The sequence below is a fragment of the Mercurialis annua genome, linkage group LG4 (genome assembly GCF_937616625.2).
Source record: "Mercurialis annua linkage group LG4, ddMerAnnu1.2, whole genome shotgun sequence".
Taxonomy (NCBI): Eukaryota; Viridiplantae; Streptophyta; class Magnoliopsida; order Malpighiales; family Euphorbiaceae; genus Mercurialis; species Mercurialis annua.
In genome coordinates, this window is record NC_065573.1 from 30455877 (window position 1) to 30473275 (window position 17399).

The window sequence follows — 17399 nt, forward strand, 5'->3', positions numbered from 1 at the left end:
GAAGAAGAATTATCCAAATACTCCGTCTACGAGAAATATAGTTTCATCCTTGTTAAATTTATGCGGGAACATAGTCATGAATTTTTTTTATTTTTAATTATTTATTGTTTATATGGAATTGTTACTTAGCTTCTAATGATTCAAATTTAAAAGATCATAATGTGGACTATGATATGATTTTCATATGTTAGTACTTAAATTTTTTTAATAATAAAAAAAAAAAACAGGTCATAGTAGTGAGTAACGTCACCAATGACTCTTCTCTCAAAAGAGACCGTCACCAATGACTCGCATGACTACTATGTAAACCGCAAGAAAGTAGTATTTAAATCAACTCATGCCTGAATCCTCACTCAAAAATATACTCTTTAAATAATAATTGCACATGAAATACTCTGCAACATACAGACAATGGGCACATAATAATTTTTCAATATTTTTGGGTAAATTGTCCACAATGCAGCTGAAGAAAGACTAAAGAACCAACAAAGAAAAACTTAAAATTGTACATTTTTCGTACTGAATACTAAAATATTTATGAATAACTATCATTCTAATTAGTGTTTATATAAAGTATCAATACATATTATTAATTTGGGATAATTATTTTAAAATTAAATTAAAAGTACTATTAATGACAGTTACAATATCTATCTGATTAATTCAATGCTATAATTAGAAATATTAAAAAAACCACTTCATATATTTAATTTTGTACAAAATAAATTGTGGATGTTTTTGTGGGATGGAGGAGTCTTATATTTTTCCTAGTTATGTAACTGAAATTTTCATAAAAGAAGAAAAAGAAGAAGAAAAATTAAATGTAAGAGAAAAAAATAATTTTAAGATATTAATGGTATTTATATTTAATTTTATAATTTTTCAATGCAATAAAAGAATGTCTTACTCCTTGTATGTGCCTTTGTCTGACTATTAAAGGGCAAGTAACCAAAAAATACTAAAACAGCTCAATCATTAACCTCTGACTCTTTCTTTCACTATCAGTTTGCTGAAGCTTCATCAATGGCGGAACCAAAACGAGAACCCAGTTCAGTAAAAACAAAGACGATGAGTTTAATTCCAGAGAAAAGCAAGCTTCACGTAGCGATGACGATCTTTCAATTGGGATATGCAGGCAATCATGTGATACTGAGAGTTGCATTGAACATGGGTATAAGCAAGCTTGTTTTTCCTATTTATAGGAATATCGTTGCTCTGTTTCTACTCGCTCCTTTTGCTTTTTTCTTAGAGAAGTATGTTGCTCATTCTTTTATTAATTTGTTCTTGTTTTTTCTATATTTTTTCATGTTTGTTTAATTTGATTTTGTGCAGGAAAGACCGGCCGAAATTGACCGGTTCGTTTCTTATGCAGTTCTTTGTTCTTGGTTTTGTTGGGTATGATCAACTTTTTCTTATTTTTTCTGTTGGAATTGAGTGAGATTTGAATCTCATACTGTTAGATATAATGTTCTAGTGTGAAAGTTTGAGTCAACTATAGTTTTATTATTTTTAGCACACCTTGATGCAGATTTGAATGCTGGCTTGTTTATAGAAAATGGAATCGAAATTCCTGGTATTTTTATAGTATGCGAATTCCGCGTAACCAACGATCAAAATTGCAGTTTTTATTAATTTTTTAATATGTTTAATTCTTGTTTAGAAATTCATTTCCATTTCATTTAGCATATACTCTTTATTAGATGAGGAAATTTACTTATTAGGATTGTGACATGCAGAATAGCAACAAATCAAATATTTTACTTATTAGGATTGGACAACACATCGCCCACTTTTGCCTCAGCTACAGAGAACGCTGTGCCTGCACTCACTTTTATCTTAGCTGCCTTATTCAGGTATCACTCAAACTGCTTGATCTATGTTCAAAATTTTATTAACTCCTTTATAGTTTTTTTGACAAAAGTAAAGTTTTATATTTCATCTGGCAGATTAGAGCAAGTCCACTTTAATAGGAAAGATGGAGTAGCTAAGGTACTCCGCGATTTTCCACAGAAATCTTATTAGTCTTACATTTCGGCATTTCATTTTTATTTCAAAAAACGATTCTGAAACTTTGATATTTTACATTTACAATTTAGTTTCATAAAAGATATCCTTTCATATTTTCGTGTTGCAGCGTATTTCATTTTCAACTAGGCATTTTGTTTCCATTTAAGAAAGATAATTTCGTTATTTCCCGTTTCAGCATTTTCAAAATGAACTGTTTTCGTGCAACATATAGGTACTCGGAATTCTAACTTCATTCATCGGGGCTTCAGTGATAACTCTATACAAAGGACCGTCAATTTACAGGCCAGATTCATCTCCAAACCTATTGACATTCGGAGATGGCAACGCAAAGAATTGGACATTTGGATGCATATCAGCATTCGGACATTGCATTTGCTGGTCGAGTTGGATAGTACTTCAAACAATGGTGCTGAAGAAATACCCAGCTCCATTAACTGTTTATTCATTTACTTGCTTCTTTAGCATTTTCCAACTTTTACCTGTTGCTGCTTATTTTGAGACAGATTCACTAAGTTGGCAGCTTCACTCTACTGTCGAACTCCTTAGCCTTCTTTACGCGGTTAGTCATTCATTAAATTAATTAATCGACTCAAATTACGTAACTAGTTAATTATTTTGAAGATTGATAAGTAATGGTGGTGGATGCAGGGCCTGGTAGTTTCAGGAATTGGATTTGGGATACAGATATGGGTCCTTCAAAGAGGCGGTCCAGTTTTTGTTTCAGGGTATCTCCCTCTGCAGACTATGCTTGTAGCTATCATGGCATCGGTTGCTTTAGGCGAAGAGTTCTACTTGGGCGGGTGAGTATCATCACACCTTGAACTAGGGTGTATCTAAGTTAAGCCAACTCGCGAGCTAATCGAGATCGACTCGATTAATATTAAGTTGAATTCCAGTTAATCATCGAGTCGAGTTCGAACTTTAAAATACTTAGGCAAGATAAAAGCTTGCGAGCCTGGTTGAAAATTTTTCTTACCCTCTATAATTATATATATTTACAATAATAGTTTCATTTTTATATTAAAATTTAATTTTAAAATATTTATATAGATAATTGGGTCGAGTTGAGCTCAAATTTTTAACCAGTTTAAACTCGAGCTCCTAAAATGAAACTCGATCAAGCTCGAATCAAGTTTTGAGTTTTGAATTTTAGAGTCGAGTTGAGCTCGAATTTGACTATGTTTCGACTCGTCTCAGCCAAAATCAAAATAGACATTTTTCAAAATTGGACCATACTAAAATTTATTTTTGTTGTGATTTCACTAATGGTTAATCAAACCAACAGAAAAATCGGTTTAGAATATATCAAATATCTAGGAATTTAAATATACATGGTTTATATTTATAAAGACAATTTTAGAATAATAAAATATTTAAACAACCACTCTCATACAAAATGATGACTTTAAATTTTTCATCCAAGAGGAGAATTTTAAAGATAGAATGTTGGAAGATGTTGGATTTTAAAAAGGGTAAATTACTTAAACCCCCCTATGTTTTAATGAAATACACTAACTCACCCCTTGGTTTTTGTAAATCCACTATAACACCCCTCATGTTTAGATATATTATATGATTACACCCATTTGTAAAAAAAATCATTAGTCAACTTGGTCAAAAGATTAGATTTGACTCTTAAACTTATTTTTTATCCAGTTTCATCCGTAAATTATCAAAATAAATTGATTACTTATTTTTATAAAATAACAATAAATTTAATTAAAATATTATGTAACATTTTAATAAAATATATATTTATAATATATATAAATTTTTAAAAAAAATTAGAGATTGTTTTAAAGACAAAATTATTAAAATGTGTTTGTCAATAAATTCCATTAACCGTGGATATATTAGATAAATTTTATATTCATAATTCTCAAATTTTAGTAATTTTTATATATAAATATGATTAGTAAAATGATTCTCACAAAAAAAATTAATATATTCAACATCAAAGTGATTAGCTAATAATTTATTTGTTAAAATCTTACAAATATTTTAGAATATTTTTATAAAACATATAAATATATTTTTATTGAAATTTTACATGATATCTTTATTATTTTTTATTAAATTTATTATTGTTTTAGAAAAATAAACAATTAATTTCATATTTTAAAAAACAAATTGACAATTTTGGATGAAAGTGGACAAAAAATAAGTTCAAGTGTCAAATATAATCCTTTGACCAAGTTGACTAATGAAAAAATTAACAAATGGGTGTAATCATATAATATATCTAAATATGAGGGGTGTCATAGTGGAATTACAAAAACCAAGGGGTGAGTTAGTGTATTTCATTAAATCATAGGGGGGTTTAAGTAATTCACCCTTTTAAAAATTCATAAATTCTCATAATTTGCAAAGTTTACAAGGCATCGAACTTCAAAACAACATCGTGTTAATTATAGGCTTAAATGCATTAAAAAAATCACTAACTTTTGTGTATTTTTTGTATTTAATATGAACTTTTCATTTAGGCATATAAATACATGAACTTTTAAAAGTTTATAATAGTGACACCGACACCGTTTTGGATGTAAAATGGCGCCGTTTTGAATAAAAAACGAAAACGTGATAGATAATTGCAAAATTAGAAAGTTCACGTTAAATATTACCAAGATTAAAAGTTCATGTTAGATATAAAAAAAAGGCAAAAGGTACAAAAAAACCTCATTGTTTTTACAAAAGTACAAATCAGTCCTTTTATTTTTTTTGGGTTAATTAAGCCCTCTTTATTTTCAAATAGAACAAATAACCTCTTTCATCTAACATCATTAGAAATACTCGTTATTGACTGACATGTCTCTCATAATCATATAGAAAAAAAGTTCAAAAATAATTTTAATATTTAAAATATTTACCAAAAATTTGAGGGGGTAAATGTCCCAAAAGTAAACTAAAAGGGTTTATTTGTTCGATTTTAAAATAATAAAGGTTTAATTGTTCAATTTTAAAAACACGGGGGCTTAATTGTGCCCAGATAAAGTAAAATGGCTGATATGTACTTTTGAGAAAAACTCGAGGGCTTTATTGTACCTTATGCCTATAAAAACATGCGAAAGTTGGTGTTTTTTATACATTTAAACCTTAATTATATATGTATTGATTCAGTTATTACATATAATTTTGTCTTAAATCTATATCAAATGAAGCACACTCAAAAAATTGTAAATAATTAACCAACCCGATAATTTTATATAAATATTTAATATGGTTGATTTTCATGTTTTTCTTGTTAAGGTAGTTTGATTTTCATATTATATCTTACATAACAATGATTCTAAATCTTATTAATTCAAACTGAATTGATCCATGTACATCCGTTCCCAATACAAACAAATTACATTTTCTAAAATTTCAATGTCATCCCCAGAATTGTATGAGTGATTGGTAAATGATAATGTTAAATGGATGTGCAGTATCATTGGAGGTGCGCTAATCATAGGCGGCCTTTATCTGGTGGTTTGGGGCAAAAGTGTAGAAGGCAATTTCGCCGGCACCACAAAAGTTGCGACTGAGAGTGTGCACAACCGTGGAAATAATACAGCCACAGTCTCTGTTCTACAGCCATTACTTTCATAGTATTTTGAAGTCTTTTTCACTTTTTAATTTTAATTAATACAAAAGTAATAATTTCATTTATATGTGTTTTTCTGTTATCTTTTTATTTTGATTTCATAATAATCTTACAAAAATTTGCATTAATCCTCTTCAAGCAAAGAAAAAAAATTATATCTAATTATTAGTTTCTTATTGAGATTGTAATGAAATTCACTAAATTGGACCCAAATATATACATACTGTTCTTACCATAAAACAATGCTCATAAATCTCATCATAGGTGCCTAAAGATTCATAGTGAACTTCGGTATGAGATTTCTTGAAGCAGTAATGCGTTGGTCTAATTGCTACAAATGACTATTTAAATGAATGCTCTTGCACATCATTGGGATTAGCAAAAAGCGATTCTTTTATATGTTGATTGTTATAGTCGTTAATTCTTTCATTTTGATAATTTATGAGACTACATGGATTATATCTATTTATACAAATACCTAGACTATTTTTGTTTATAATACACAGAGACCAATAAGCATAAATTGAGTTGTTACATAAATATAATTTATAATAGCCGGATTTAAGATATCCATATGAAAAAACATTAAGTAAAGGAGCCTCCGCTTGAACATCCAACGATAAAGGTACATGAACAGATATATGATCTCCATCAAAATTTTAATCCTTACAAATTGACAAATGTAAAGAAATAGCACAACCTTCCACTAAAATGTTTTAGAATGCATACATACTTTATAGATGAAAAACATGCGCTCTGTGCAATAATATTGGATGTTACTGCATAACTTATGAAGTATTTCTCATACAATTGACTATCTTTTTCGAATTTTACTCTTAACATATCATATGTTTGAAGCAAAATGTGATTTAAATAGACAACAAATTATAAATATTTAAAAAAGCTATATTGCTATTTCACAAGGCAGCCCATTTTAATTAACTTTGATTATGTTTAATTAGTTTTAAATTAGAATCAATTAGGATTAAAATTTATAATTAAACATCCTCATTCTTCTTTTTGTGTGTTTTGTGTTAGAGGGTGACTTTAATGCTAAAGTGCTAAGTTACGGGTGGATTTGTTCCGAAAATTTAAAAAATTGATTTTTTTATATTTTGCGCCATGTTGAGGGAGTGAATTGATCCTTAGTTCCTCTAAAAATAAACAACTTGAAGCGTCCTAATAATATACTAATTTGTAAAGTTTGGATTGATTTAGTCAAAAATAAAAAATAGTTAACACACTAAATTGACATATTTGAAAGAGTTAGAGGCAATTAGTTATTAAAAGAAGAGTTAATTGCAAATTAATACACAAATTTTACCCTAATTTGCAATGAACAAAGGGTTAACGCGCCCCCTGAACTTGTGACACGGGGTCATCTAGCCCAATTTATACTTTTTTGAGCAACTAACCCCAAAACTTTTTATTTTTGGGTCAAATAACCCCATAATTTATATTTTTATTTTAAAAAACAGATTTAGGATAATTATATTGCAACAATTAGGGAAGTATCTAATTATTTTTTTGAATCCCTCACCTCCGATTTGTATTTTATGCGTTTAAAAATATAATTATGGGGTTACTTGACCCGAAAATGAAGAGTTTAGGGTTATTTGCTCAAAAAAGTATAAATTGGGTTAGATGATCCCATGACACAAGTTTAGGGGGCGCGTTGATCCTTTGTTCAATTTGCAATTACAACATAAATTTTAAAACTTGACAATGTTAGTAACCAACTTTACACTTTTAGCAAATCGATACACCAAACACGAAAAACACTAACGTGAACATTGTAATATACCGCTATGTGTCGTTGCGTGATTGGTCGATGTGATAATTTGCCAAAAAATAAAAGTTGGTTATTGATATTACCAAGTTTCAAAGTTTACATTATATTACAAATTAAGATAAAATTCGTGTATGTATTTGCAATTAACCCTAAAAGAAAGTAAGCGACGTCAAGAGTTTGAGGATTTTCATATCGGTTCAGTCGAGTTGGGGCTCGTAGGTTATTAAAATTTAAAATCATTAGCTCTATTTTTCGTTACCATCGTCTAACCTAATTCAGATGCAAATTTCTCTTTGATACAAATAACTCTAGAAAATAAATTGAACCAAAAATATAGTGGTAATTTAATTTAATTTAATCTAATCTCTAATCTCCTACATGCTCCACTCTGCTTTTATCGCCGGCGACGGCAGTCAAGACCGCTGTTCATAGTTGCTTCCTTACCCGAAGGTAATTGAGCTTCCCGTCTACTTATTTTTTAAATAAAATTGATGTTTGTTTCATTTTTTGCTATTAATTGAATTCAATTGAGCTTCATTATTACTATTACTCTATTGCTATCGATAAAAGCCTATTCTCATTTGATAAATTTTGTCTATGTTTTTTTTTTTTTGAGATAAGCTTGTTGAAGAATTGAATTTTGTTGTTTTTAGAGTTTGTTGACTAGGCCAACACTACATCAAGATGAGTATTGAACCATTCAAGCGGTAATACTCACTTCAATTCTGAACCTGCTTTTTTTTTCATTTCCCATTTTGTGTTTTGTATAATCATTTGGGAGACATGTTTTAAGCAGACTAGTGAAGCTTGCTGCTCGAGCTTTTTACGATGATATAACTAAAGGCGAAAATCAGCCCAAGACGGGACGCAGTGATAACAGAGGGATTGCTGTGGTGGTGCTTGATGCTTTAACCAGGTTAGTTTTGATTCAAATTTTAGTTGTCATTCTGTATTGAAGTCTTGTAGGGGTTAGAGAGTGGATTACATAGTTGTGAGAGGTGCCATGGGGTCTCAACCGCCAAGAGGCCAGCGACTTCCATGAGTCGTTCCCATTGGCGCCTCGGAGCGCCTTTCACCTTTAATAACTACGGTGGATAACAAATTTAGCTTGTATGCAATTTTATTCATTGTTTTGTGAGTTTGAATAGTTATATATTATTGCTTCTCGTCTTTGTGGACACTTTTAAGGTTGTGGTTATGTAGAATATTTATGACAGATTACACAAACTATTATAGAATGTACTGGTAATGCATGCTATTTTTTTAAGGTGTTTTTTACATCATTATATGTATGGGTCATTTTATTGCTTCCACTTAGATTTGTAATAGGTCAATTTTATTGATCATATTATCTCACAGACGACAATGGGTCCGGGAAGAAGATTTAGCAAAAGATTTAAAATTGCACTTAAAGCAGCTTCGTAGGATCCTGCGGTTTTTCGAGGAAGAAAAATTGGTTACACGAGATCATAGGAAAGAGGTAACACCTTGTTTGAACGATCTTGCTGTTTTTTGTTTGTTGTTGTTATTACTCCTTTGGCACAATGTACTTGTGATATTTTGCATTGTTTGCCAGAAGACGTTAAGTTTATTTTCATTGTAAATTCTAATACAAGGAAGCCTTTAGCTGAATCGTTACAGCTCCTATATGTGTCTTGTTATTTTGGTGTATGTACTGTTAATGAGGCTTTAGTTTTAGGTATTCTATGAGTTACCTCAATCATGTAATGTGATGTCTTTTACCAGCCACTGTTCTTTATTACATATTTTCCTCATAAGATATAATCGCTTTTGATTTTTTCAGACAGCTAAAGGAGCTAAGATTTATAGTGCTGCCGTAGCTGCGACAGCTGATAGTCAACACACTGGAAAGGGAGATGACAAGATAAAGTTACACACTCACTCTTACTGCTGTCTGGATTATGCACAGGTTCTCTTCCTCATTATGTAGAAACTTCCACTTTTGATCTTCTTTTTTTATAATTGTATTAAAAGTAATGCTAAATATTCTGCTGGAATTTTGCATTTCTTTTTTTTAAAAAAAGATTTCTAAGTCAAATTTGGATTTCAGATATATGATGTTGTTAGGTACAGACTGCATCGGTTGAAGAAACAGCTAAAGGATGAATTGGATAATAAGAATACCATGCAAGAGTATATATGCCCTAACTGTGCTAGAAGGTATCATGAATTCTTCTTATTTTTACCTTTTAGTTTGTTATGTGTTAAACATTTTTAGAGGGGGAGGATGGCTGTTTTATCTGATAAAGTTAATATTCTTAAATTCTCTAGCAATTCCATTTTGATACAATTAGGTACAACGCTTTGGATGCACTTCAATTGATTTCTCTTGATGATGAATACTTTCACTGCGAGAATTGCAATGGAGAACTTGTGGCAGAGAGTGACAAGTTGGCCTCTCAAGAAGGAGGAGATGGCGATGATGGTGCAAAGAGGCGACGGCGTGAACAATTAAAAGACGTCCTTCAAAGAATGGAGGTTTGTCATTTGCTTGGCCTTTTTCACATAGATTTCTGGATGCTTGTGATTTTTTTTTTATATTAAATGGTAAAAATATGCAATATCTCTATTCTCTCGAACGGCTTTCATATTTATAGATGTGTCATTCAAATAACATTAAGCACCACAAGAAATGAAAATCGTGTTCATACAATGTCAAAACTTCAGTAGAAAGATAAATGTTATATGCACACAATACACTTTAAAATTTCATAAATTTAGGATTATATAGTTGCACCTTTACCTTATCCCTAATTACATGCTTTTCTCTTCAGATTACATGAAAATCTTGCTGATAACTAATTCCTTTTCAGCAATAAGTAAACATTTTTTATATCCTTCCTTTCTGAGGGGAAAAATCAAATGGCTGCAGGATCAACTTAAGCCATTGATGGATCAACTTAACAGAGTGAAAGATCTGGCTGTTCCTGAATTTGGAAGCCTTCAAGCATGGGAAGCACGAGCAAGTGCTGCTGCACGTGCAGCGAATGGTGATGCTGGTTCCAATGATCCCTCCAAGTCTTCACAGGGAGGTTATAGTGGAACACCAATGCCATTTCTTGGGGAGACTAAGGTAGTAATCTTTTTGTTATTTTCTCCCTTTCTATCTCATATTTGAGAATTTTAAGGCATAGCCTGCATTGCATTATTGAATATTAATTGTAGTTGCTTAAATATTCAGTATCACCTATTGCCATATTTCCATTCAAGCTAGAAGTTAGTTATTATCCCAGCCAATCAGTTGGATACAAGTACTGGAGTCCAGAACATATTGATATCTGTACTTACAATTCTCATTGTCTGGCTCTGAGATCTTCCAGCCTAATAGGCTTAGTTAAATTTAGAAGCTTGATGTGTTTTGGCTTGAAAACCATGGCTGTGAAACCTGGCCCAACCAGGCCAGTTCAACCAGAAACTCCGGGATCGGCCATTGAGTCGGGTGTGACAACTAAAAAACTCTTTTGGATAGAAATCCTTTTCAAATTTGTTGAACTGGACGAATATCTTCTGACCCAAATGACTGTAAATTGTTCAAATGGTTTTAAAGAGTTTTCAAACTATAGCTCATTTGCCAAATATACCATAATCTTAAAAAATAATCAATTTGGTCCAATTTTTGACCTTTTTTAGATATACCCACTACTCATTTGGAGCTAACATGGCACAATATTATGCTTCCACGTGTACAAAAGTTATCCTACTGGACATATACAACATCCTGCCACGCCAGCTACAAACTATGTATATATTTGGCAACACTCGAAAAAATAATGGACCAAAATACGCTGTGCCTTTATAAATTTATATTTTCCTATGTCGTATAATTTTTATGCTACTATAGAAATAGAGATAATGTGATATATATGACCTTAACACCATAAATAATGTATAATTAAAAGTTTAATGGGCGAAAGCAACTATTCTGTCATAGAAAATGATGTTAGTGCTAGAATGTCTTTTGGAAATGTAGTGTAGATGGTTTTGCAAACAGCAGTTAAATATAATTCTCCCTTAAATTTGAAATATAAAGATGATAATGATAAGAATCAACCATGGAAATTCAGCCTGTTAAAGTTATTAGTTCATTAATAATTTATTTTTAAAAGTTAAATTTTGTGAAGTTTTTTAATGGTGAACTTTTCTAAGAAATTCTTTTACAAAAAAATTAATATTATTTTTTTAGTTTTGAATTTGTAGACCGATTAATATGTACTATTCATACTCAATAGTTTATTTTTTATATCTAAAAATAATATTAAAGATATTTTTTTCTTTAACCCTTAACCCTCTATCTTAACTGGTTTTGCGGCTGAGGCGGGTTTGAAAATCATGTTAAAAACAGATAACGACTTAATGTTTCATTCTATTATTTTCGAAACTTTCTACAAGTTTATTTTCTCATACGGTCACTGTAGTTTGTAATAGGTTGAAATTCTTTTCTGTTTTTTTTTTTTTGGCTCTTAGCAGTATGTTTTTCAAGATGCTTTGCTTTCCTTTCGTTGAGAATATGGTGTATTCTACCCTATTAACTTTAGGATACAAAGACAATGAATGGAAGTGATGGATATCTAAGTATGTGCTTATTGTTCATATGCATTGGATTTATGCTGTGATTGTAAGAATCCACAACTCGGTTGAAATACTTTTGCAGCTAGTATTTAATCTGCATTTTATTGCATCACGCCCTTGGCTGGATGATTGATTTCAAAACTTTTTTTGTCCCAGCTTTTCTGCGTGGTAGCTGTTATAAGTTTTGGATTTTTTTTTAACCAAATGCCAGTAACTTAAATTCCTTTTTCTCGTCAACCTTTTTCTCGTCTGTAATTGTGTTTGAAGAGATTTGCTGCCAGTCATTCTAATTCTTATTAGTTGCTATTTTCACTTATATGGGGAGAAGACATTTTTACTGGTTATGCATATTATTTTCTTTTTGATATTTGTCTCAGTGTTTGGAATTTGGGATGAAATATTCTTGTTGGCTTTCTCGAGATTTGGATCTTTGACCTGATTGCCAAAAGCAGGGTCTCTTTTTAGTCGCCAATGCCACCTCTGGCTCACTCAGTCATTATAAGTGTTTCTTAAATCTTTTTATTGATAGAATGTTAAGACATTATGTGGACAATTTTATTGGTATAAGTTGTTGAAAATATAGTTGAGATAAGCAGTAACATTTAAGTTCTGATGATGGATTATAGTTTCCTCATTGTACATTGTTTGTTCTATGGTAGTTTATTAGTTTAATTCTGTTTTTTCCCCTACTGTTCAGTCAATTAGAGCCTTTAAGAATGAAAATGTAGCTAAACGTTTAAGTTACCATGATCATGAGTGATTTATGATATTTAAGATTGTTTTTAATTCGAACATGAGACAAAATCTGCAGTTTCATGATCATGAGTTATGTTGGCAGGTTGAAGTTGCTTTCTCTGGTGTTGGGGGCAAGGAAGAAGATGTCAAACCAGAGATTGAAGGTTCCCTGAAAGTTTTACCACCATGGATGATCAAGCAGGGAATGAACCTTACAAAAGAACAACGTGGACTGAGCGTCAAGCAGGAGTCAAAGATGGATGGCAGTTCAGCAGCGCCAGATATGCCAGATGACAAAAAGGGCACTAACAATGGTGATAGCACTACTCAGTATCAGGTATTGGAATGATATTATCAATTTTCTTTTCCAATCTCCCTGGACATATGATTAGTTATTTCTCACCAATTTGTGTTTCTCTGTTGGGCTCCTGCTCCATAACTGCTCACAGGATGAGTATGTTAAAGCTTATTATGCTGCATTGCTTAAGCAACAACAAGAACTAGAAGAAGCTAGTAAGCAGCAAGAGTCATCACAGACGCCCCTTTCTAACGGTGTTTCTGAAATGCCCTCTAATCGTCAAGTGGGCATGAAGTCCAAACATGAGGAAGATGAAGGGGAAGATGATGTTGAATGGGAAGTGGGCCCGGCAGGAGGTAAGCCTCAATAATAACATCATCGAATGAGATCTGGAGCCGACGCGTTCGGTTTAAATATTCTAGTTCAGTTTTAGTATAGATCAAACCCAATATAAAAATCAATCGAGCCAATTGGTTCGTTTCAGTTTAAAATATTTAAATCATTATGAATTTGGTTTGATTTTGAAAAAAAAAAAATCAAATTTTCAGTTCTGTTAGGTTCGAAGCAAATGGCAAACGGTAGTTACAAGAACTAGGCAAATATTTTAGAAATTGTGGTTGCACCTATAAAAATGCTAACGATTTAATTGAAAGTAGAACTCCGTATTTTTCTTTGGATATTTTGTTGGTCACACTCATTATGTGTCGGTTATGATCTTGCAGGCGATGCAACCGAAAGCTACAAGGTTGACTTGAATGTTGAAGCTGAACCTTCAGGAGATGACGAGGATGATATAGATTGGGAAGAAGGTTGAATGTTAAACTAGTTGACTTATATAAAATGGTTGAGAATAATTTTACAAATTGAATCTGATAGATTACTAATGTTTCATGTAATTTTTTTGCTTTTCGTAAACATTTTATTTTCTCTTCGCTGAGTTTAAGATGATGTTTATTGAGGACTAGCATAGGCACTTTCTTGTGCATTGTAGATTATGTATGTTTTTGGTTGTATACTATTTGGCACATCACCCGGTCATGATAAATGTAAGTAGCTGTACCAGAGGATTTATTTTTCTTAAGATATTACATTATTTTTGTTATTACTATTACTATTCGTCGTTTATTGGATTTTTCCTGTTTGGATGAAATTTGTTTCTTATTCTATTTGAGTTTAATTGTGTTTTCTTAAATTATGTGATAATAATAAAGGGACAGTTCTATTGGGAAGGAGTATATATTGTTGGAAGAATTTTGGTAAAATATGTGTTTGGAATTTTGCAGTATTACTTTTTTAAATTCAGTTCCTCCACTATTATTCGTATATATTGAGTTTTTATACTTTAAATTTTATTAATATTAGGTCCTTCCATCACAAAATATATTAGGCACCGTTTGGATTGAGGGTTTTTAAAATCTATAGATTTTAGCAAAATCGATGGATTTTAAATCATAGATTTTAAAATTCCATCGTTTGGATTGAATATAAAATCAATGGATTTTTAATATTATTTATGGAAAATAATAAATAGTATAACAATCCATCATCTATAAAAAAATGGTGGATTTGGACTTTCCCACCTAATAGGTGGGAAATCAAAACCCTCAAAAATGAGGGATTGTAGAAAATGAGGGAATTTATAAATCCATGGATTCTAGTAATTTTTTTTCTAGGCAAATGATAGATTTTGTCAAATCAGTGGATTGTTTAGAATCCATCGTTTAGAATCCATCAATCCAAACGGTGCTGTTAGTGGTATCAAGTCACATTGAAAAGTTTCATTGAAAAATTTATTTTTAACAAGTTTTAATTCAACAAAATTAATATAGAAAAATGAATAATTTTTTTTATTTTGGTGAGATTAAAAGCGCGTGGAATATAATGTATTTTATTTTTGTGACGGAAGAATTTAATATCTACAAAATTAAAAGTGTTAGGATTTTAATAAATAAATTAACAAGATTCTATAAAAAAACAGAAAATTATAAAAACTCAAATGTAATATATTTTACCAAAAAAATTAATATAGGCTCTCATCAAAAAGTTTATCGTGACCATTATCGAAAAACAAACAAAAAGAACTTATAATTTCAAAAAAAAAATACAAAAAGAACTTATCGTGACTAACCCATTATTTTACTGGCTGGGATTCAGAAGATCAAACTTGTCTAGTTTGACAAAAAAAATCTCCAAAAAAATATCTCACCCCACACAGATCAATTCGGTCCGACTCGTTCTTCTTCCACTTTCATTTCATTTCAAGGTAATTTCTTAAATGCTCATTTTAATTAGGGTTAGAATGTAGAGCAACGCTTAATTTAAGACCCGATTTTTAATGCATTGTCATTTGGTTTATGCATGAGTTGAACTATAGGTGGATCTTAGGGTTTCTGCTGGATCTAACTTTAGGTTATTGATTGATGGCTTTGTGATGCTTGAGAATTGTACTGTAGTTTTACTTGTGTAATGTATAGCCTGTAATGTGGTGAAAGATCAACCAACTCTTGAATTATGAATATTGTTCTATGTAGTGTAGTGTTCATGATTTTTGTAGGAGATGAAATGAAACAAAAGCAAATGAATGCTTGCACTCTAGAGTTAGGACTTCGCTTTTGACAAGTTAGTTAGATTACGTTTTAATGCGTGGTTTGATGGATCCATCATCTTCTTAGATAGTGGAACCCGCTTGTCAAATTTGTGGATTTATATTGTTACGGTAGAGGACTAAGGAACTATATAAAATATTTTGATATACTACAAATAAGTTGTATAATGATTAAAACAGTTCATTAACCACGTGCAGGCTTTTCAAGTGTTGCATTCGCTAAATAAACTGGTTGTAGTGAAGAATGTGTTTAGATTACACAATATATTTAGTGTACAGCTTTGCATTTACATTGGACATATGTTTATACTTTAGGCTATTCTTCTTACTCAATATATGCGAAAATACATTACACTTAAACTTGTTAGCATTACTTGGGTTATTGCATTTTGCTTGAACTTTTATATCAGAATAATGTATGTGGTGTGTTCTTTCATTATACATGCCTTAAGGTACATCTATTCTCATGAGCTTTTAATCCCTTGATGAAAATCTAGTGTTGCGAAAATTTGATGATGGAAGAAAATGGAGACCCCGAGTCTCAAATGGTGTTTGCAGAAGATCTTCATGATAGCATGCAGATCGATCCTAAAAGAGCTCGATTCCCCTGCTGCATCGTTTGGACACCCCTACCTGTGATATCATGGTTAATTCCATTCATTGGTCATGTTGGAATATGCAGAGAGGATGGCGTAATTCTGGACTTTGCAGGGCCTAATTTCGTATGTGTTGACAATTTTGCATTTGGAGCTGCGAGTCGCTACTTCCAGATAAAGAAAGAAAAGGTAAATTTTGATTTTCATATTGAAGTCTGAACACAGCATACTTAGACATTGACTTGTATGTTGATTCACTGAGACCCTTTGTGCTATAACTTTTACACGTGATGAGCCTGTGTCTCACACTTTTACTACAAGTTAGCAGTGTGTGCTGTTTACAATTTCGAATAATAGAAGATGCCTCAAATATAGATTTTTTTTTTGAGTCCTTCACAAATTCACACTCTTTGAGATATTCTCCAGTTCGCTTCAACTGCATTTAGAAGTGGGGATCAGTACAATATGGATGTAACTGGACGAGATACATTTTTATGGGATGAAGCATTACAGAAGGGAACGCAGGAGTATCAACATCATTCATACAGCCTTTTCACTTGCAATTGCCACTCTTTTGTTGCCAACAACTTAAATCGATTGGGTTTTCTTTCTGGCGGATGGAATGTGGTTAATCTTGCTGCTTTTATGTTCCTCAAGAGTCAATGGGTTAGTACAGGAGCCAAGGTGCGAGCTTACTTTCCGTTTTTCGTGGTATGTGGCATCGGAGTGCTTCTTGGTGGCCTGACCTTTGTAACCTTTTTGGCGTTCTTCACGTTCCTTCTGGTTGGTTGGTTTCTTATTGGTAGCTATTGTTTCAAGGATTTGATTCAGTTGTAGTTATTAGATCTTATTTCTGTATATACCCCACTGAAACTATGAAAATGGTCTCTGGTCATGGCAGCAACTTACAATTTAATATCCACTCTGTATCAAGAGAGCTGTATGTAGATAGGAATGTTAGTGCTGGATTTTCTGAATGGCAATTTAATCTTCTGTGTTTACCAAGTTACCAAATTTTCGTATCTTGATAGCTGCTAAACTTCTGTGTGATTTCAAACCACTGAGCTGGTGGCCGAACCGGCTTAGCTATTGGTTCATGGCTTAACTAGTTTAACTGTCAATTTAACCGCTTGAATTAAAATAAAAATGTTTACAAATTTATATCTTTTTTT

The 17399-nt window shown here is 31.6% G+C and overlaps 3 protein-coding genes across 5 annotated transcripts; all 3 read left to right on the forward strand.

The window, feature by feature from the left end:
* Positions 1-916: 916 nt before the first annotated feature.
* Positions 917-5676, forward strand: LOC126676474 (protein WALLS ARE THIN 1-like). The gene is made up of 7 exons (XM_050370694.2): positions 917-1253; positions 1333-1395; positions 1737-1853; positions 1947-1989; positions 2240-2587; positions 2677-2828; positions 5454-5676. Exons 1-7 carry the CDS (start codon positions 1024-1026, stop codon positions 5614-5616), a joined length of 1116 nt encoding a protein of 371 aa, XP_050226651.1. The 5' UTR covers positions 917-1023; the 3' UTR covers positions 5617-5676.
* A 1926-nt stretch (positions 5677-7602) lies between these two features.
* LOC126676473 (transcription initiation factor IIE subunit alpha) lies at positions 7603-14107 on the forward strand. Of its 3 annotated transcripts, none has more exons than XM_050370693.1 (11): positions 7603-7853; positions 8020-8110; positions 8200-8319; positions 8763-8883; positions 9208-9333; positions 9475-9584; positions 9719-9902; positions 10297-10497; positions 12832-13065; positions 13178-13382; positions 13749-14107. In XM_050370693.1, the coding sequence occupies exons 2-11, from the start codon at positions 8088-8090 to the stop codon at positions 13838-13840; spliced, it is 1416 nt and encodes a 471-aa protein (XP_050226650.1). In that variant the 5' UTR covers positions 7603-7853; positions 8020-8087; the 3' UTR covers positions 13841-14107. The 3 variants fall into 3 exon arrangements, with proteins under 3 accessions (XP_050226650.1, XP_050226649.1, XP_050226648.1); XM_050370692.1 differs by having other exon boundaries at positions 8025-8110; XM_050370691.1 differs by having other exon boundaries at positions 8057-8110.
* A 1015-nt stretch (positions 14108-15122) lies between these two features.
* Positions 15123-17241, forward strand: LOC126676475 (protein RTE1-HOMOLOG). Its single transcript, XM_050370695.2, has 3 exons — positions 15123-15289; positions 16129-16416; positions 16654-17241. Exons 2-3 carry the CDS (start codon positions 16144-16146, stop codon positions 17062-17064), a joined length of 684 nt encoding a protein of 227 aa, XP_050226652.1. The 5' UTR covers positions 15123-15289; positions 16129-16143; the 3' UTR covers positions 17065-17241.
* Positions 17242-17399: the final 158 nt, after the last annotated feature.